Source organism: Dreissena polymorpha, chromosome 10, assembly GCF_020536995.1.
Source record: "Dreissena polymorpha isolate Duluth1 chromosome 10, UMN_Dpol_1.0, whole genome shotgun sequence".
Taxonomy (NCBI): Eukaryota; Metazoa; Mollusca; class Bivalvia; order Myida; family Dreissenidae; genus Dreissena; species Dreissena polymorpha.
This window is the reverse complement of record NC_068364.1, coordinates 57,018,713-57,040,525: the sequence shown is the minus strand read 5'-3', so window position 1 is coordinate 57,040,525 and position 21,813 is coordinate 57,018,713. Positions and strand designations below refer to the sequence as shown.

Below are 21,813 nucleotides of genomic sequence, written 5' to 3'. Positions count from 1 at the left end.
AGCACAAAACTTAACCAAAATTTTCAATTTTCTAAGTATAAAAAGGGCACATAATTCTGTCAAAATGCACGCCAGAGTTATCTAACTTTGCCTGCCCAGTCCCCTCATGATAGTAAGTAAGTGTACTAAGTTTGAATGCAATAGCATTGATACTTTCTGAGAAAAGTGGACCTAAACGCAGAACTTAACTGGACGCCGACGCCAACGCTGACGCCGATGCCAAGGTGATGACAATAGCTCATATTTTTTTTTCAAAAAATAGATGAGCTAAAAATGATTACTACAGCTTGCTACACAATATGAAATGCAGCGTTTGTGGCCATTCAGCGTTACTATGACGGGCTCTATTTACTGTTTACTCACCTTTGGCATAGCTATGTAGGCATTTGTGTTGTTGGTTGCTTTCACCAACAATATCAGGGGCTTCCGTATGTCCAGTCTTTTCATCAACTTGTTGACCTGTTCCAAAAAGAAATTGGTAAATACACAGGTTTTGAACTAAAGCCTAAGTATTGCCTGCTTCAATGACAATTTTGCAACATGATAGGTCCAGTTATTATTCTTGCACATGCCTCAAGCAATACTTCATTTACCGCTACATTTTATTCACAGTGATTATACTTCTACTTATGAATTTCCCAGGCTTGCTAAAAGTCTCTATGGGAAAACTTTTGACAATTATTAAAATAAATATATAAATGAGTAATTATGAAAAAAAACAAGACATACTTTAAAAGGAATCATTCTGAACATATATTTTAAAGGATAATATATAATTTAGAAAATAGAAAAACGTATAAACCATGGAAATGCCCATTTAACATAACCTTACATGATGCAATTTTGAAATAAACTATATGCCATCACAATAATTTATTTAGATGACTTCATTTCAGCGTACATAGGATTTTCAATGGCATGGTACCTTTTCATGGTTTTCAGGAACATGCTTACACTTCACATTTAACTGCTATTAATTAAAAGTAAAACAACTGAAATCTTATTGGTTACCTTAGGAAGGACTTTCACTTCAAACTGTGCCACAATGAAAGACTCCTCACCATTTGCCATCCGTCTGTCTAGCTCCTGATATATAAATCAAAGCTCTGCAATGCCGATATACTATGGTTTCATAGAAAATGTTAAGAAGTCACATTATATATAAATTAAATAATTTGCATGTAATATTGCTGCAAAATAATTGATGTTTTTCACTTACATGTAAAAACACATTATTATATTTGGTTAGTACCAGTATATTGATGTTTGCAAATTCTTAAACTAATTTGTTAACAAGTTGTTTTCTATGAACATATATAAGGAGAAATGCCCCAATCCCTTTTCTTAAGCACAATGAAGCATTTACCGGTATATTCCTATTTGAACAGATCACCTTTAGCACTTTAAACTATCCACATCTAATGTGAGACACATTTTTTTTATTTATTACATCCCTCATGTAAATCACTTTTAATCCTTCTACTCAGATATGCATTTTGAGGCATTTGTATTCCCTTAGAAAATCACATTTAATATAAGACCTTTCTTACTATATTAAAGTTTTGAATGTCCACACATAATGTCCAACCCTAAAATGAGAAGCAAATAGCACAAAACCTGAACAGACTGCCAGTTACCTACAGGCTGTTCTGGTTTTATTCTGGTTGCATATAGCCATTTTTAATATGCTTGTGAGTTTGAGTTTGAATGAGTTAACCCTTTCCCACTCAGAAGCAAAGTGAAAATGTGCAAACAGCATAAAACCAGAACAGCCTGCAAGTAACTCACAGTCTGTATAGGTTTTATGCTGTTTGCTGCTCATCAGTATCTAAGGCTTGAAACTGAAACCTTTAAAACTTGGATGTAGTAAGAAAGGCCTTAAATTAAATTTAACTTTCTAAGGGACTACAAATGCATCAGAATACGTATCTAAGTGGTACTGGGGTTAACTAGATACCTCTTCCAAGTTGGCAAATGCTTCATTGTTGACGTGAGTATTGAGGACAGTGCCTGCCTTGTCCATTCTCTCCTTCAGTGCGTCTTTGTCCGTCTTTGGTAACACTTCTGTTCCTAGGATCTGACATGTAACCAGACTTTAAAGGTTATACAACATTTTAGTACTATAATTTGTAATAATAACTCAATATTTGACTATGTAATGAGCCATGAAAGGAATAAGCACAAATTATTGGTGCCCACTGTGACCTTGAACTAAAAGTTAACAACATGGTTGTTGATATGCTGATTGTTTTTTTAATCTTTTTTAAACAAATATTTTATGTCACTATATGCATTTATAAAATGTATGATGAATTATAAGACATACACGAAATGTCCCATATACACAGAAAAACAGACAGGGGTAACACTAAATGCCCTTCCAACATTATCACGGCAGGAGCATAAAAAATCATCCTATGCACTTAAACTGGCGCATTCATTTGGCTATTGTTGTTGATTTTAAAATTACTTGACAGCTTGTTAAGTGAAACCAATAGTTCAATAAATTGAATCATTAGTATTAAGATTGTTATGTTTAAATTATTGTTAAAATTTTGACACATCTGTAAGAAACACATGTTACCATACATGGTTAATCTCTTTGTGCAGCTGCAAACAGCGTTCAAGGTCAATAGGTTGACCTTGTTGACCTTTCAGCGCCATCTCAAGGCCATTGCACATCTCTGTGGCAACAGCTGCCTGCTTTCTGGCCTGCAAATAATTGACACAAGATGATGTGTGATCTGATAATCTATTTCATTAAGACATGTTTTTCAATTACACTAACATCTTAAAGAGAGTACAAGTTAGTGTCGAGTACATAAAATGTTTACTTAGCAATGCTTAAAAAACATCAACTCAAAGCCTTGGTAAGTGGTTTAGGTTTGTGAGCTGAGCAAAATTTACCGTAATCGAAAGTTCTGTAATCAACACTACTTGGTATTCCATTTATTTGATCATTTTGTGTGTGTGTTTGTTTGTCTTTATTTTATAAATAAACAAAAGAAAATGGCTTAAACCAACACAATGGCCATCATATTATCACCTGAAAATAACCAAATTGTCATCTCTATGTTTGCTGTTAGCAACAATGTGGAATTAAAGCTCAATTTTACCATGGGGAGTTATTTTCTGAATGCAGGTGTGAACTGGGATAATATTTTATAACATGTATTGATTTGAAGAATTGGTCCATAAAAAATCAAGTCAAAGAGAATACCAAGTTGAACAATTAATGAAGATAAACAACAACTTGCTATGAAGATAGACACGTTCAAGCTTACAAGACAAGCATGTACAGACAATCAGACAATATTAATTTTTCACAATTGAACCCTTTACCACTAAGATACGTATTTTCACGCATTTGTAATCCCTTGGACAGTTATATTTAATTTAATACCTTTATTACTAGATTCCAGTTGTTAAGGCTTCATCTCCAAACCTTAGATACTGATGAGCAGCAAACAGCTTAAAACTTGAACAGACTGCGAGTTACTCGCAGGCTGTTCTGGTTTTATGCTGTTTGCATATAGCCATTTTCCTTTTGCTTCTGAGTGGGAAAGGGTTAAGCATGTAATCAAGAGTAAAATGCTATAAAGAAGGTATCATTATCTCAGTTTCCACTTTTATACCATATCAGCAGCGCAGTGCAAAAATTACTGTTATGCCATTTGCAGCCAGACCAGGCTTGTCTGGAGCTATGCTGGCTGTATGTGGCATAAGACCTATTTTCGCATTACGCAGCTCATATAACATGTAACAAACACAAGGCAGTCAGAAGGATCCCCTCACCTGTACTGCTGGAAGTCCAGTCAGGCACACTACAGACTTCACCCCAGTGGCCTGGCCTGTCACACTTGTTATGCAGATTTCACCAAGCTCAGCTATGGTGTGCGCATGCCTGCAGTGTACACAGCAATGGCTGCGGATAATTGGAAAATCTCTATCTAAATTTGAGTGTTCAAATGCTTTTTGACAATGCTGCGAAGCAGCTCATCTAAGTTATCATACCATGAAAAAATTCTTCACAATGGTGACCTATGTAAAAGACCGAGCCAGTCCGATTGAGATAGCTCGGTTTTTCTAATCGGCATTATACCTCGCTGATTATCATTGATAAAGGTATAGGAAGCTCAGCTATAAATAGGACAGCATATTCTGGGAAAAAGATTTAATAATAGTCTGAAAACATTAATTTTAAATCAGTTATATTCAATCCATTAAATGTTTATAGATCAATGAAACAACTATGCATTTTCTGTATTGTATTTGACATTTGTCATGATTTTGTAAATAAATTGCGACTGAAAACGTGTATAATTAACGTTTAACGCGATCATGAGTGTAAAGAAAACGAAATATTTCGAACCTGCCATTTGTAAAAGTTAAAGCGAATATGGTATATAAACAACATAATAGCCATACGATATCTATGAAACTCGCTTTTATGCGTGCTTTCTCATTTTGCATATTTAATCAACTTTTCAAACAGAAATTACAGAGCCACATCAGTACACATACTATGTTTGATAATTCATTCATTTGTTGGATATTGTTTGCTGTTTTAAACACATATTAGGTCATATCACGGAGATATAGTTAACCTTACCATGTGTTCATGGGCGAACTCACGTTTTCAAGTGCTCTTACGACTTTGTGCTCATACATACTTTCGGGAATCATAATAAAAGTATTGTCGTACTTAACGAACAAACATGCCTAAGCTTATTGAATTAGAGAAAAAACAATAATCAAAAGAGAAAAAATTATATGTTCATACACATGTGCATGTGAAATCACATCCGTACATAATTATCATTAACTAAGGAAAGGAAACAACGAAATATAAAGTTTGGTATGATATACTTGTGAAATTAAAGAGCATGGTGTAATTAAAGAGCATGTCAAGTTTTGAATATATCTGCTGAAAGGTAATGTTATAACCCACAAATGTTTTACTGTAACAGAACGTTTTTTTAAGATAAGTGGTACAGAAAATACACGTCGAATATTTTTTTAAAGATACTTCGTAACCAAATTTTTGTTCGTACCCATTTTTTTTTGCATAATTTTTGTACCCAAAATTTTCATACACATTTTTTTTCTTACCCAAAATTTTCGTACCCACATACACAATTGTGGTGATGTAGATAAACTTAAATTGATGCTTTTATATCCATACTTTTCAAAAGCATCGTCACACCAGTACTGTCAGTACTTTGATTCCATCCTTGGTCCTAACAACATAGTATTGAGGGTCTCTGTTAATTGGCCTTCAATTGATGTCAGAGTTGACTAAAGTGCCACCACGCAGCTTCCTGGATGTGTAATCTTTGAATAAATAATTAAGTTTTAATTGACTTATTTATTTTAAGCTTGATTGCATCAAAAGCCTAAGGTTCGTTGAGGTACTTTGGAGTCCGTTTCCTGGGTATAACCAGTACTTGGTGTCTAATGAGAAGTTCTTTAGAATGCTCCCAGAGTAAGGATGGATTTCAGGACCTCCTTATCCCTTAGGGGACACCATATCAATCAAATCAAACTACCATGAACTTAACTAATAAAGTTCATTACATGCTGACCATATTTTACACATTTGACAACCATCAGCACAGCTGAAACTTACGTGCCGCCACACAGCTCTCTGGAGATGCATTCCTTGCTGATATCATCAACTACACTGACCACAGACACTACCTCTGGGTAGACCTACAACCAAGGAAAAAAACATGGCATTAAGAGCTCTACAATAGCAAGGAACTGGGCCGGTATTCACAAGGCTGCTCTAGGAAATCTTAGTTTAAGTTCTACTTGAGTGAAAACTTAATATCAAATTTTCAATCTGAAATCTAAAAGTTTTTTTAGCTGACAAAAATAAAATACTCTATATTAATTAAAATAAATAAAATAGTACTAATTTGACCAACAATAACTTGTTAAAACCATGTTAATGTTAAAAGACCTCAACATGATATAGCGAGAGAGTAAACGAATCATTATGAATTAAAGGGGTTTTCCTGTGTAACATTGTCCCTGATATTAGAAGATATAAGTAATACACCAGATCTTTATATACAGAGGCATACTTATAAAAATAAAATAAGGGAGCTTTATTTAATAATTGCCTGGATATAGCTATCACACAAAGGCCTATTACATCATATTGTTTATTTATATGAAGTCATGTAATGTTTATCATGTTGTTCTGCCATTTAGTTTTAATTATTTGCAAAATAAGGACAGTACAGTTAGAGACAAAGATGACAGGTTTCACACCTGAGACTATAGGGGAACTGAACCATTCTGAGAAACTTTTGTGTTGTTTGGGAAACCAGTTTCCACCTTGGTCGAGATCTCAGTTGAACAAATGATCTCCGCAGGCTTTATAAAGAACTGAGAAAAAAGGACTTCTATCTAGTTTTCAAAATGTTTTACTATAGCCATATTACAAAACTTGTACACCATGCTTGCCATGTTTTTCAACCTGCTGCATCCAATTTACCCTAGTAACCCCAGGGTGGGGCATAGTTTGACCAAAGAGGCATTAGTTTACCAAACTTTGTAGAGAACCACTGATCGACGTTACATGTTAAATACCATGCCTCTGTGTATAGAAATTGTCCCAATTTATTTTACAAGTTTTCAAGTTTTCACTATATACATAAGGAAAGTCAACCATTGTGGCATCCTTTGGACAAATTTAGTTGAGGACAAAGTCTTAAATTGCCAAATATCAAACCAAACTAAATGCCAAACCTGGGCCTTGCGGTTTTATAGGAAAAGTTTTGATTTTAAAAGTATTAACAATATACAATTAAGAGAAGTAACCACAAGGACAGGGCTAGTTTTTTATCCCAGAGGCCACAATATGATGTGACATGCTAAATATCAAACCTGTTGACCTTCCTGTGTGTTCACGATACACACATAAGATAACTAGGATAGCCCCACATATGGTCAACTTTTAACCTGATTTGAGTAAACTTTGTAAAGGACTACCATACAATGTTAGATGCCGAATATTACATCTCTTTTTTTTTCTTTTTTTTTTTTATTATTTTGTTAATGGGTCTTATGCCATATGCGGCCAGCGTATCTCCATACGCACCTGTGCATCTACACAGACTGGTCATGGGCTAAACTGTCCAATAATAAACTGCAAAATCTTGTGTGACTTTATAGCTGATAGGGTAGCATTGTACCAAACTGAGAAGACAGGTCTGAAGCTAGGCTGCCCGTATTTGGTATAAGACCCATTTTTGCATGATGTGTGTCATAAACATATATATATTCAACTCATGAATGACGCAGCGTAGGAATCCTACTTACAACATTGTCAAGGTAGATAATGCCCTCCATCTGAAGAGCTTCTGCCAGGGGAGCTAACTTTCTCTTCACTGACAGACAGTGGGAGCCTCTAACCCAGCCTGAGAGTAGAGTGTCAATGACTTTCACTTCAGCTGCTGTTATTTTAGACTGCAATGACATACACATGCAAATCTTGAAACAAGAGTATTTCTATTTTATAAACAGGTGCCATTTAAGTTTGGTTTATGTTATAATTCACTACAATGTGCAACTGAAACTTTCCATTAAAAAAGAAATTATTTTTACTTTATCATTGTTTATCAGCCGATATGCAACAATACTGTCTAAAAATCTAAACAGCAGCTATATCCTCCTGTCGTGCTACGTTCCCAATGTGGCATAGCGTGACTGCCCCATGCCCTGTTCACATTTGTTTTAAGAATGTTGTATTAATATCCTTCACCTGTCAAGGGACACAGGAGAGCTAAAACAGATATTAACAATACTGGCTCATGAAATATCACTTCATATGTGGCCTTGAGCTTGAGTTGACATGACTGGCTTATAATTTATGCAAATGGTCTCAATGTGGGAAATATTTGAGCAAAGTGTCATGAAAATCCTTCCAGGGATATAGGATAAGGGGACATGGAGGGACAAGATAAGAAAGTTGCCAATGAAATGGAGCCAAATAAATTCAACCTTGAAGTGTTAACTTGACTTAAAGCTGATACGAACGGAAAGATGCTTTTAAATAGCATCTAAATAACCAAGACATTTCAGCAAATTTGTATTAATTTATGGACAAAGGTGTGGACACACATGAATGCTTCAATATTCAACCATGAATTGCTTATACCTTTTGCACAAATTCAAAATGAGCCAAACCATGTGCCAAGTTTCTTGAAAATCCTCAACAACAACAAGACATGTGTCTATAATTCACAGATGTGCCCACATTTGATTTTTTTCTCAAAACTCTACAAATTATATTTAACCTCAAAGTTGACTTTTGACCTCTAAATATGACCTTGAACTTTGAGTTAGCAATAGGGATGATACACACCACACACTCTCTCTTCATGGTGATCTTATTTAATTGCATGATGAATGACACATTTACAGTCTGCAAAATGGTTTTATGGCCATATTAAACATTTGTCAATATATCGCAAAGTTATGGTTGTATGAGAAATATAAAGTAAAACATGGCCAAATTTGACCTATCACAGCAACCTTGACCTTTGCAGGTGACAAATTGTTTGAAGGTGGTTTACATTTTTGCCAAGCCATTTCAAAATCCATCAATATATAGCAAAGTTATGTGTGAGGCAGGTCCTTGACGATACTCAATGCACATGCATTAAGATCCGTTTTCTCCGAGCGAGAATCACTTGTTCACTGAAAAATGTGTTTGTCAGGGATTGACATGAGAAGGCATGGTAATGAATCCAATAAAAATCCATCAATGAACACCGTGCCTTACAACACAGTAGAACTAAAATGATTAGGGACGGCACTTTCTGCTTAGATAGGACATTTCATTTCAAAGAAGTATTTTCTTAGCAAAACTCCAGTAAAGACTGCACGGGCTAATCTGGGATGACACTCCATTGGTAAATGGACAACGTGTCTCACCACAAATAAAAACTCGAAGGTGAGTTTATGAATAAGGACAGAAGATCCACGCTGACACATGTCGGGCCCCAGACCTAAAACCCACTGAGCAGGTGAGTGGGAAAATGAGGCTTAAAGAGATTGCGTAAACAGTTAATCCAGATTTGCGGATGCAAAGGTAAAAATTTTGTTTAAAGGAAATGTCTTCTCATCAAACATCCATTTCAGACACAAATTGTAGTGCTTGATTAGCCTGCCCTGTCTGCAACCAGGGACAACGCTTTACGGCTTAACTGGATTTTTGCTAAGAAGAGAAATCACTCAACATACATCCCTTAAGCTCATTTATTTAAATGTTTGCCTTTAGCTCCTTTGCTAACTGTGAAAACTGTGTTTGCTGGAGATTGACCTAAGAAAGCATGGCCTTGAATCCAATTGAGATTTGTATTAGACCACCCTGTCTTACCACACAGGAGAACTCGAAGCTGAGTTTATCAGGCAGGACTGATGATCCACGTTGACTCACGTCCGGCCCCAGAATGTGTCGTAGAGCCGCGTTGAGCAGGTGAGTGGCGGTGTGGTTGTACGTGCAGCCTTGACGGTGGGTCTACAGATTGGAAAGTATGAAAATTAGTACAACATGAGCTGTGTTTTGGGAAAACTGGGTCAAATGCATGTGTGTAAAGTTTCGTTCTTGATTAATTTGGGATGACAATTTTTGCCTCGGCTCGATTTTCAGAAATCTTTTTGATGAACATTTGTATATAAGTAATCTAGGACTACACTTTCCTTTTTTGTATTAAGCCCAGTTTTTTAAGAACGCTGCTCATATAAATATGACAAATAAAAAAATCCCTCTGACCTTAACTGTTTTATTTTTTATATTGTCATATGAAAGGGCGACAGTTTATTTATACTTTATTTCGTGGGGGCGTAAATGAATGTTTTAATAAATTATATCTTTAAGGATGATACTTGCTTCCTTATGTGAAAATTATAAACTTTGCTCATACAATTTAGGAATCTGTTTGATGGAAGTGAGCAACTGACAAACTGATGAGAAATATTTCAGATATTTAAATAAATTGTGTGGGGCAGTGTGGTAATGCAGGTAAAAATGGGAAAATGGGATGAAACTACTCATGTTTGGGTTGTTTATTTAAATGTAGGGAGCAACTGACAACTGACAACTAGATTATTATTTTATTTAATGATTTGAAAACTAAGAATGCAGCATTTTGTTTATAGTCAATAATTTTGAGCTCGTACATTTTATAATAAATAATTTGATAAATGTGTCATCACTAAGCTATGTTTTCCATATCATTCACTGAACTCTTAAATGTGACTTAACACATCTGGAATTTCAGGCTACTTGCCTTATTTATAAACTTTTTTGTTATTTTTTGTTAATATTTTTCGTGATATTTTTACAAATATTTTCCTTAATGAGCCATTCTAAGCCTCTGAAATATAGTCCCGTCTTTTCCGGCCATTATTTATTACCTACCTGATCGATTTCCATAGTAACCATTTGGCCCGTCTCCATGGTACCCTCCTCAACCACCCCTGTGTGTAGCACCAGGTCATGTATGCTCTGTACATCTGTCACTCGCACTCGGCCTGTCTGAACACAGCAAGCAGTTATGGTAGTGATGTCATAGCGGGTATGGTGTTAACCAAGGGATGCGGAACTGCCTGGTAACCAATTATTCCTCGATCTTTACATTGAAAGTCTTTAACAAATCTTGTATTACACCTCAAAGATTAAGAACAAATTCCATACACAATTCATCAGCAAAATCTTACCGGTACCTATTCTCTAGCTTAGACTGTCCAGAAAATTGGGTTGTTTGAACACTTAAACATTAAACAAGGGATGTCAAATATCTAAACCAATAATTACAGTTTTAGAGACTATCGAAAACAAAAAATGATCAATAATTTATTAATCTTCATTCATCAATGCCAAGCAGGAGCATTTACCTTAGATCTAATCACACCAACATCTGCGGCCTGGCCCCCTTTCTCTGCATAGAAGTTGGTGAGCCTTGTAATGACCCCAACACGCACCCCTGACTTGACAGTGTCCACTAGGGTGTTGTTCTCATCCACAAGGCATGATATACTGCTCTCTATGTCTGGGCACTCTGTTATACAGGTCAAAGGTCTGAGTAATCTTTAATCCTTTACCACTTAGATATGTATTTAACCCTTTACCACTTGGATACATGTTTAAGCCTTAACTAGTTAAACATGTATTTTAATGCATTTGTAGTCCCTTAGAAAGTTAAATTTAATTAAAGACCTTTCTTACTAGATTCAAATTTTTTAGGCTTCATTTCCAACCCTTAGATACTAATGAGCAGCAAACAGCATAAAACCTGAACAGACTGCGAGTTACTCGTAGGCTGTTCTGGTTTTATGCTGTTTGTACATAGCCATTTTCACTTTGCTTCTGAGTGGGAAGGGGTTAAATAGTTCCACATACAAACTTAATTTTAGTTGCACTGAAGCAAAATTTAACAAAAATCTATGAGAAATCCCGTTTTTTATGCTTACTTAAGGTGAAAACAACAATTTTAGCAATATACAAGTGTTTAAAGATGATAATGTAAAAATATCACACAAGCAAGAGACTTAGGGATTTAAATGTATTGTCACCGTGGCGTAGTGGATATGATGTTCTCCTAGCGAACATGAGGTCATGGGTTTGATCCCACTGTGGGAGCTCCGTTCTTAAGATCTCCCCAATAGACACCAAGTACTGGTTCTAGTCCCAGGAAATGGACTCGAGAGCGTTTCAAATAAGCCTTAGGCTTTCGATGCAATCAAGCTAAATTAAATAGGTTTAAACTAAATGCATTGAAATGTACCATCCAAAGGCCAAATAGAGCATACAATTTACCAAACATATTCTTTAAGCTAGGACACAACTCTATATTGTCTCCATATTCATATTTTGGTCTATCATTTGTATAGTATGCAATCAACTTCACAAGCCGCACCATGCACAACGGGTCTTATGCCATATGGGGCCATTGTGGACAGCGTAGCTCCTGAAAGTCTGTGCAAATGCCTCGGAGACGATCGTAATCTTAATGTGTATCAGTGACCTTGACCTTTGACCTAGTGACCCCAATTTCAATAGTGGTAATCTACTGTCCAAGGCCAATACACATGTGAAGTATCAAGCCAATCGCGCAATTGGTTGATAATTTATTGATTGGAAACGATTTTCACACTTAGTGTAATAATGACCTTGGACTTTGACCTAGTGACCCAAATTTCAATAGGGGTCATCTACTATCAAAGGCCAATGCACATGTGAAGTATCAAGCCAATCGGTCAAATTGGTTGACGAGTTATTGATCGGAAACGATTTTCACACTTAGTGTAAGAGTGACCTTGAAATTGACCTATTGACCCCAATTTCAATAGGGGTCATCTACTGTCCGAGGCCAATGCACTTGGGAAGTATCAAGCCAATTGGTCAATTTCTTGACGAGTTATTGATCGGAAACTTTTTTCACACTTAATGTGATAGTGACCTTGACCTTTGACCTAGTGACCCCTATTTCGATATGGGTCATCTACTGTCCAAGGCCCATGCACATGCAAAGTTTCACGCCAATCGGTCAATCCGTTGACGAGTTATTGATAAGAAACGATTTTCACACTTAGTGTGATAGTGACCTTGACCGTTGACCTTGTGACTGCAATTTCAATAGGGGTCATCTACTGTCCAAGCCCAATGCACATGTTAAGTTTCAAGCCAATCGGTAAATTTGTTGATGACTTATTGATCGGAAACGAACTGGTCTACCAACAGACAGACAGACAGACCGACCGACGGACATCCAGCAAAACAATATACCCCTTCTTCTTCAAAGAGGGGCATAATTATATAAAGACACAATAGCACATACTATAGCTAAACAGGCAAATTCGTTGAATTTACATCCCTGGCCAAATAAATTTTGTTTATGGATGGGTACAGATCACTTGATGTTTGGTAGTTAAAAAACATGAAGTTTCATGTTAAAATCTTCAATAGTATCTGAGATATAGCATTGAAAAGTTACATCACACAAAAACAACAAAGGGAAATAACTCTTATTTAACAAAGTGTATGATTATGGCTCTTGTGCATGGCAATTCTTCTCATTGATTATAAATTATATAAAGATTCATGTTTATATCTTATATAGTTCTTGGATTAAGCCCTGAAAAGTTTGTGACAAACGGACGGTCAGACAGACGGACTGCTGACGGACCGATGGACAACACTTATTATATATCCCTGCACCTGTGGCGGGGGATACAAAACTTCACTATGGTCTCTATAGACACATTTTGGGCAATAATCTGTTGGCGGGACATTGCACACACATGACTCTCTCTAGCTCTCACACAACTCACTTTTGTCTCTATACACATATTTGAGGCTATCATCCGTGGGCGGGGCTTTGGTGATTGGCAGGTCGTTGAGAAGCTCAGCAGTGAAGCATGGAAACTCTTCATCCTCTATGTCAGACGCCTGGGGTGAAGCAGAACTCTTGAGTCATCATGATTAACGTGCAAAGTAACTGTAATGTTTTAAAATTGATAAATTATAAAGAGTTACAAACCCAAAACAATTTAATAATTTCATGGAGTGTTTCTGTTGTTTTTGTTGTACTTTTTTTACAAAACATAAGCTGCTTATAAAAAGTATAAAATGTATGATGTCATGCATCAGCTTGATGGCCAACTTTTTCCTTTTCTTTTTTTCGTCAATTTCTTTACTGTTTTTTTCTGGAGCTCTATGCTTTCAACTTTTTAAATTATTATTTTGAGGCAATTTATCGCACTCAAAAACTTTCAAACCCCATGAACATGTTTAAGATCACATTTTCTATATCCGTTTACATGCACCATTCATTAGGGATCATAGCAATCATCAAATTAAGCAGTTTTAATGTAAACTAGGCTTAATGCATGTGCGAAAAATGTCTTTCCAGACTGTAGAGTCCGCACAGGCTATTTAGCGATGAAACTTTCCACCTAAACTAAATCTTTGTTTAGAAGACACTTTCTTCAAACAAAAATAGTCCTTAAAAGCGGAAAATGCTGTCCCTGATTTGCCTGTGTGGAAAGCACACGCTTATCTGGGACAGCACTTGACACACATGCATTAAGCCCAGTTTTGACAGAACATGGCTTATACTGATTCACTCACAGGCTGGGTGTTGAGGGAATGGATGACATCCCGATCCACTGAGAGCCCGTACTGGCCGGCAATCAGCTCTATCAGGTGTGTTGACATCGGCCTCCCATACCAGCCGTCTCGCAGTCGTAGTATCTGCTCCTCTGAAGTAATTTAACCTTAATAGATAGAGTCATGTTCTCCACAACTTTGGAAAAAATCATCTATGTTGGTACAAACAATGCTGAACCCAATAATAATATATCAATGGTAGTTTCCAATCTGTACATTTTAATATAAAAATTTTGAAAATATTTTAATGGTTTACATGTATTCCCCTGATTAGTGTTTGTTTTTCCCAAATCAAGCAAATGGCAGAGTAAGTCTATTAAACCCAAACTTTATTTCTTATGTTTCATTTCTTAATAAACAAGGGCTGTTTGTAAAACATGCATGCCCCCCATATGGGCTGTCAGTTGTAGTGGCAGCCATTGTGTGAATCCGTTTTCTGTCACTGTGACCTTGACCTTTGACCTAGTGACATGAAAATCAATATGGGTCATCTGCAAGTCATGATCAATGTACCTATGAAATTTCATTATCCTAGGCCTAATTATTCTTGAGTTATCATCCAGAAACCATTTTACTGGTTCGAGTCACTGTGACCTTGACCTTTGACCTAGTGACCTGAAAATCAATAGGGGTCATCTGGAGTCATGATCAATGTACCTATGAAGTTTCATGATCCTAGGCGTAAGCGTTCTTGAGTTATCATCCGGAATACATTTTACTGGTTCGAGTCACCGTGACCTTGACCTTTGACCTAGTGACCTGAAAATCAATAGGGGTCATCTGCGAGTCATGATCAAATTTACTTATGAAGTTTCATGATCCTAGGCGTAAGCGTTCTTGAATTATCATCCGGAAACCATCTGGTGGACAGATCGACGGACCGACCGACATGAGCAAAACAATATACCCCCTCTTCTTCGAAGGGGGGCATAAAAAGTATTATTTTTATTTCTTTATGTTTTTGCATTACTTGCTTTGTCAAAAATGTCCCTTTCTGGGCAAAACAATTCCAGAATTCCCCTGCCTTACAGTTCATTTACTATTGCCCATAGCAGAGAGAGACCCCTGTCAAGTCAAAGTGTCCTAACCTCACTAACTTGTCTTTGACATCATATGCTAATATTTACAAACTACTTACATTTATTAACAATTATCATCAATATTGGTATGTTTTAACAAGCCTAGGAATATCAATTAACCTTTCCCACTTAGAAGTAAAGTGAAAATGGCTATGTGCAAACAGCATAAAACCAGAACAGCCTGCAAGTAACTCGCAGTTTGTTCAGGTTTTATGCTGTTTGCTACTCATCAGTATCTAAGGTTTGGAGATAAAGCCTTAAAAACTTGAATCTTCAAAGAAAGGCTATTAATTACATATAACTTTCTAAGGGACTACAAATGCGTGAAAATATGTATCTAAGTGGTAAAGGGTTAACCATATAGGGTAATGCGAGCCTCATTTTTTAAAAACTTACAAGCCATTACATTGACTTGTAAAAAGTAGATTTAGCAATTGGCAATTTACATTGAAATTATATGTATTTTTTCATAGAATCAGTAAGATTGGCATTACACAACACAATTTGACATAATGTCTTCTATAAGTAGTTGAATTTAGGGAGAGGCTAAAATATAATATTCTCAAATTTGCTCGAAAAACAACTTACCATTTACTTGTGGGCGATCGTTTATTTATACCCCATGAAGCCACTTTAAATACTGTCAAGGTTAACACTTAACATTTATACAGACAGAACTTAAGCAGAAATATGATTTTAAACTATTGTGCACACACCATCCAACGTCTTTATATCTGGCGTTTTTCTCAGTAATTTTGTGAAGTTATATTTGCCGTCTTCATAGAGCTCCAGATACCTGTCTTCAGCCTCGCACACCACATCTCGGATCTAAAAACAAACTGGGTCACTTTCATTGATCAATTATTATGTAAATATGTTGTGATAGAATTGAAAAAATCGTGTTCATGTACTCTGTAGTAATTATGAGTTGCTCGAATTTGATGTGCATCTTAATTTATTTAGATGGGCGCTTTATCCTAAATCATTGTTCAGCAGAAATTCCATTGGTTCCATGTTAAAGTCAGCAGGGAAAGTCAGCCAATAAAACCACATACATGTAGTAATATAACAGTTTAACTCCACACAAGAAACAGTCAACATATCTTATTACGACCTTAACTGTATTTTAGCCCCCTAAAAGACAAATATAGCCATCTGCAAATATTGCTATGTTAATCATTAAATGAGATCCACAATTTAATGGTTATGAAAAAATGGTCTAAGTATACTCAAAGAAATTTAAACCAATACAACATTATTACAAGAGCATTCAATTATACTGATACCATCAATTTCAATATAGTGTAAAGAATATCTTACCCCCTTGCGACTAAGAGGTCAGGTTTGGATCCTTACTCACGATCTAAGCCAAAGACACTAAGTACTGGTTCTACCCAAGTTTGAGACTCAAAAGTGCCTATTAAAGCCCAAGGCTTATTATTTAATCGAGCTAAAACTCAACACCGGTAGGTGTACCCTAACCATCTCTGCGCAGTTGTCTCACCTTGTTTTCTTGCAATGACAGCTCAGGATAGGCATCACCCTAAAATTGTATTCAACAAAGCAATAAACACAGCTTCCCACAGTAGTGACAAATACCCCTAGACCACATGATACAGCAAGTAGTAAAAATCCTGTCACAAAAGGGGGCAAAGGTCCAAGGCCTCTCGCCACTACTGAAGGAATTTTGGAAATGTTTCAAAACTATTTAAATCATCCGCAGATATAATATTCAAAACAATTCTGAGCAAATTTCATAATGGTTGGACCAAACATACTACATCTACTATAGAGTAAATAAGGTTTCATTATGGCAATACATGGAATATATGCCCTGCCGCCTCGGTGCCTTTTTTTTTTAACTGACCAACATTATATTCGAACTCGGCCAAGAACAATCATTCTAAAAAAGTGTCATAATTATTGGACTTAAACAGTGACTTTTAACATGTTGAGATGGTTCAATACAGTCACACAAATAGGACAGCCATGCCTCCTAAGGGCCTTGGTTTTCAATAGACCGGAACCATTTTCAAACTTATCAGACACAAAACAAATTTTCTAAACAAGTTCCATAAAGCCTAAAAATAAATAAAACTTATAACAAGTTAACAGGTTTTCACTATAACGAGAGTCCTGTTTTTCTTTTCATGGACCAGAACTAATTCAAACTCTTCAAAAATATCATAACAACAAATGTTCTCGTCAAGTTTCAGTGGAATGTTAACAAGGTTTAACTAAAGCCATATTAGGAAAACTGCCCAAAATCCCCTGGTTGCCATATTTTCAACGGACCGCAATCATTATTCGAACTCTGCCAAGATAACATAAGAACAAATGTTCTGAGTAAGTTTCATGATTTTACCAAAAATGTGACTTCTAGAGTGTTTAATAGCATCTTCTTTTATTTGGCCTAATGACCTAGTTTTTAACCGCATATGACCCAGTTTCAAACTCTGCCAAGACATCATTGGGAGACATGATCTGACAAAGTTTCATGAAGTTTGGACAATAAATGTAGACTCTTGAGTGCTAAAAAAGCATTGTGATCAGGTGAGCTTAAAATGTAGAGATACAGTGCATCTGTTACATAGAGCATTGAACACATGACAAACTTGATGTGGTTAACACAAATACATACATATTTTGTTATTATAATGCAAACTTTATGATGACTGTTTTTTAAATGAATAAATATGGGGGTTTCCCTTACCTTAATCCTTTCCCACTCAGAAGCTAAGTAAAAATGGCTATGTGCAAACAGCATAAGACCATACCAGCCTGCGAGCAACTCTGAGTCTGTTAAGGTTTTATGCTTTTTGCTACTCATCAGTATCTAAGTGTTGGAGCTGAAACCTTTAAAACTTGTATCTAGTAAGAAAGGCATTTAATTAAATTAACTTTGTAACGGACTACACGTGCGTCAAAATACGTATCTAAAGGGTTAATTCCATCTTGGCCTGGACATCATCAATAATCATTCAAATCAATTGTCATCGAGATTAAGTCCTAAAGTTTTTCTAAGATTTGACCTGGTTATCTAGATTTTTAATGCACATGACCCAGATTAGTATGTGGTCCAGATATTGTTAAGATAAACATTCTGATCAATTTTAAGTAAAATTGAGTCAACAATGTGGCCTGAAGTGCAGTTACAAGGTTTTTCTAAGATTGGTCTGGTGATCTTGTTTATGGGCGCACAAGACACAAGATTGACTCATAAATATGGCCATTAGTGTTTTTTTCCTATTAATATTTAACCTGGTGACCTAGTTTTTGAGCACTTATCAATTGTAACAATTATGATATGTAATCATAGCGAGGCAAATTTTTTCAAATATCTGATTAAACAAAACAAACAAAAGACTCTCAGGGGTAAAGGGAGATTTATTCTACCAAACAAACTAACAAACTCCTGCTAATTAAGCGCGCACAATGTTTAGCTAAATCATACACATAAATACACAATTAAATAGTGCGCGTACCACTGATATAAAATACAAATACAGTGTATCATAATTTGACAAAACATACTCTTACGTAATCAACAATTGTACATATCAAAGTTCAAAATGTCAAGCTTTCAAACCACATAGCTAACAACATAGAGTTAACAAATTTATGGGGAAGGGAGGGTAGGAAGCAATTACGACAAAGAAAGCCGCGCAACTTACCAAAAAGCATGTTGTTTGTAGTGTTTAAACGATATTAAATTACTTAATACCACTCAAATGTTTGCCATTCAAATAAATGAAGTTCATATGAATATTCACAAATTTGTATTATTAGTAACCCCCCCCTCAAAAAATTTCCACTTGAAGAAAGTAGTTTTACTCAACTTTAAGACAGTTTTTCACCAATATACCATGATTTCAACCATATTGTTCAGTGTTACATTTCTTGGATATTAAACAAGAGATTGCCAAGCAATATTGTAATCTTCCGGTGAAACTCCACCATTGTCAGTAAAAAAAATAAAAATTATTTGTTGCCATAGCAACCAGAATTATTGACGTATGAACAAAATGAAATGATGTGCATACTGTCCATATTGCCATCTATCCATTTTTCAAGTTTTGTGAAAAAATATTAAGAACTTAAAGTTATCGCAGGATCCAGAAAAATGTGACGGACTGACAGACTGACAAACTGACAGACTGACACACAGAGCGCAAACCATAAGTCCCCTCCGGTTTCACCGGTAGGGGACAATAAACAGCTAATTGTCAATCGTCATTAATACACAAGTACATCTGACAGTAGTAAACCTTGACAGTTCATTGGTAATTTAAAATATCCATTTTTTGAGTTTTTATTTATATGTGTAGCTTGTTTTCCACATTATAAGTGCAATATTAATCAGGTTTAGCATTTGTTAAATAACAATGGCTGTTTGTAAAACATGCATGCCCCCCAAATGGGCTCTAAGTTGTAGTGACAGCACTTTTGTAAATATGTTTTTTGTCACTGTGACCTTGACCATTGACCTAGTGACCTGAAAATCAATAGGGGTCATCTGCGAGTCATGATCAATGTACCTATGAAGTTTCATGATCCTAGCCATAAGCTTTCCTGAGTTATCATCAGGAAACCATTTTACTATTTCTGGTCACTGTGACCTTGACCTTTGACCTAGTGACCTGAAAAACAAAAGGGGTCATCTGCCAGTCATGATCAATGTACCTATCAAGTTTCATGATCCTAGGCATAAGTGTTCTTGAGTTATCATCCGGAAACCATTTTACTATTTCGGGTCACCGTGACCTTGACCGTTGACCTCGTGACCTGAAAATCAATAGGGGTCATCTGCTAGTCATGATCAATCTACCTATCAAGTTTCATGATCCTAGGCATAAGGGTTCTTGAATTATCATCCGGAAACCATTTTACTATTTCGGGTCACCATGACCTTGACCTTTGACCTAGTGAGCTGAAAATCAATAGGGGTCATCTGCTAGTCATGATCAATCTACCTATGAAGTTTCATGATCCTAGGCATAAGCATTCTTGAATTATCATCCAGACACCATTTTACTTTTTCGGGTCACAGTGACCTTGACCTTTGACCTAGTGACCTCAAAATCAATAGGGGTCATCTGTGAGTCATGATCAATGTACCAATGAAGTTTCATGATCCTATGCCTAAGCGTTCTTGAGTTATCGTCTGACAACCACCTGGTGGACGGACAGGACCGACAGACCGTCCGACAGACCGACATGAGCAAAGCAATATACCCCCTCTTCTTCGAAGGGGGGCATAATAAGAAAAGTAGTAATTTTAAACGCATATAGCAGTCATACAATGTTATTGCAAGTTTGATACTTATATACAAAAAAGTGTCTCCTATGCACAAAGTATCAAACAACAAGAGATGTGTTCGTCAGAAACACAATGCCCCCTATAGCACCGCTTTGAAATAAAATTTCAATATATCATTTGGCAGGTTTAGAAATTATCTCCCTTTTATAGCTTATTACTTCCCTTGGATTGTATTTTTTGACTTTTGACCTTTAAGGATGACCTTGACCTTAAAATTTGTTTTTTATTATATCCTTTAAAAAATATAACTTCCCTTGTGAAATTGATCTGTACCTGCCAAATGATATAAAATAGAAATTATCTCCCTTTAAAGCTTAATGTTACTTCCCTTGGATTTTGTTTTTTGACCTTAGACCTTGAAAGATGACCTTGACCTTTTACCACTCAAAATGTACAGCTTCATGAGATACATATGCATGCCAAATATCAAGTTGCTATCTTCAATATTGCAAAAGTTATGGCCAATCTTAAAGTTTTCGGACAGACGGACGGACGGACGGACTTATCAAAGTCTTGAACCCGGGTTTAAGGAATTAATGTGCAAACGGCACTTTGAACCCGGGTTCAAAGTCTCTTAACTATATAGTAAACTGTTAAACCATGGTTAAAGGAATTAATGTGCACTTCGCTTGCCATACCTTGGTATTGCCAAAGTAACTAATGTGACTAAGTTTTACATCCAGATTGCGTCATACATGTGGCTTCCAGAGTGGTAAAATAGATTTTCTAACAAAGTCTGCATATAGTACAAACCAAATTCTAGACAAATATCTTTCCAAATATGTATGCCAATTTGGGTATAATTTTTTTGTCACCACAACGCTCAATAATCAGTCTATAGCAGCACTAGAATATAATTAGCAGATGATTAAAAATATCATATAGCTAACGTGTTAACATGCCACTCTTTTGCCAGAGGTTTTATGGCATGGGCTGGTGTTTCTTATAGAGGAAAAATTCAGATTTGATTTATCACAAAAGGAACAAAAGTTAATAGCAAGCTCTGTATCAATAAGTTATTGAAACCATTTTTTCAAAAACATTTCAAATCTGTTTCCAGAAGGTGAGAAATCAATGGTGTTCATTCAGGACATTGCCTCAAGTCTTCAGTTTCTTAAGACGGGAGACAGTGAACTTAAGTGACGAAAGGATGCCTAAGTCTCCGTACGCTGCTCAAATGGACGACTTTGGTTAAGGAGGAATCATTAAACACTGTTGAAGGTATT

At 36.0% G+C, this 21,813-nt stretch overlaps 1 protein-coding gene across 1 annotated transcript in view; it reads right to left on the bottom strand.

The window, feature by feature from the left end:
* The window catches only part of LOC127846984 (alanine--tRNA ligase, cytoplasmic-like), a 36,779-nt gene that overhangs the window by 3,087 nt on the left and 11,879 nt on the right, over positions 1–21,813 (bottom strand). The window contains exons 8-21 of the mRNA XM_052378460.1: positions 16,772–16,810; positions 15,984–16,095; positions 14,150–14,280; positions 13,351–13,468; positions 10,915–11,078; positions 10,439–10,555; positions 9,395–9,535; positions 7,333–7,479; positions 5,630–5,712; positions 3,796–3,904; positions 2,590–2,712; positions 1,958–2,077; positions 1,012–1,086; positions 364–459 (exon numbers count right to left, since the gene is read on the bottom strand). Of these exons, the coding sequence (XP_052234420.1) occupies positions 364–459; positions 1,012–1,086; positions 1,958–2,077; positions 2,590–2,712; positions 3,796–3,904; positions 5,630–5,712; positions 7,333–7,479; positions 9,395–9,535; positions 10,439–10,555; positions 10,915–11,078; positions 13,351–13,468; positions 14,150–14,280; positions 15,984–16,095; positions 16,772–16,810 (1,575 nt within the window). The remainder of the gene's footprint in view (positions 1–363; positions 460–1,011; positions 1,087–1,957; positions 2,078–2,589; positions 2,713–3,795; positions 3,905–5,629; positions 5,713–7,332; positions 7,480–9,394; positions 9,536–10,438; positions 10,556–10,914; positions 11,079–13,350; positions 13,469–14,149; positions 14,281–15,983; positions 16,096–16,771; positions 16,811–21,813) is intronic.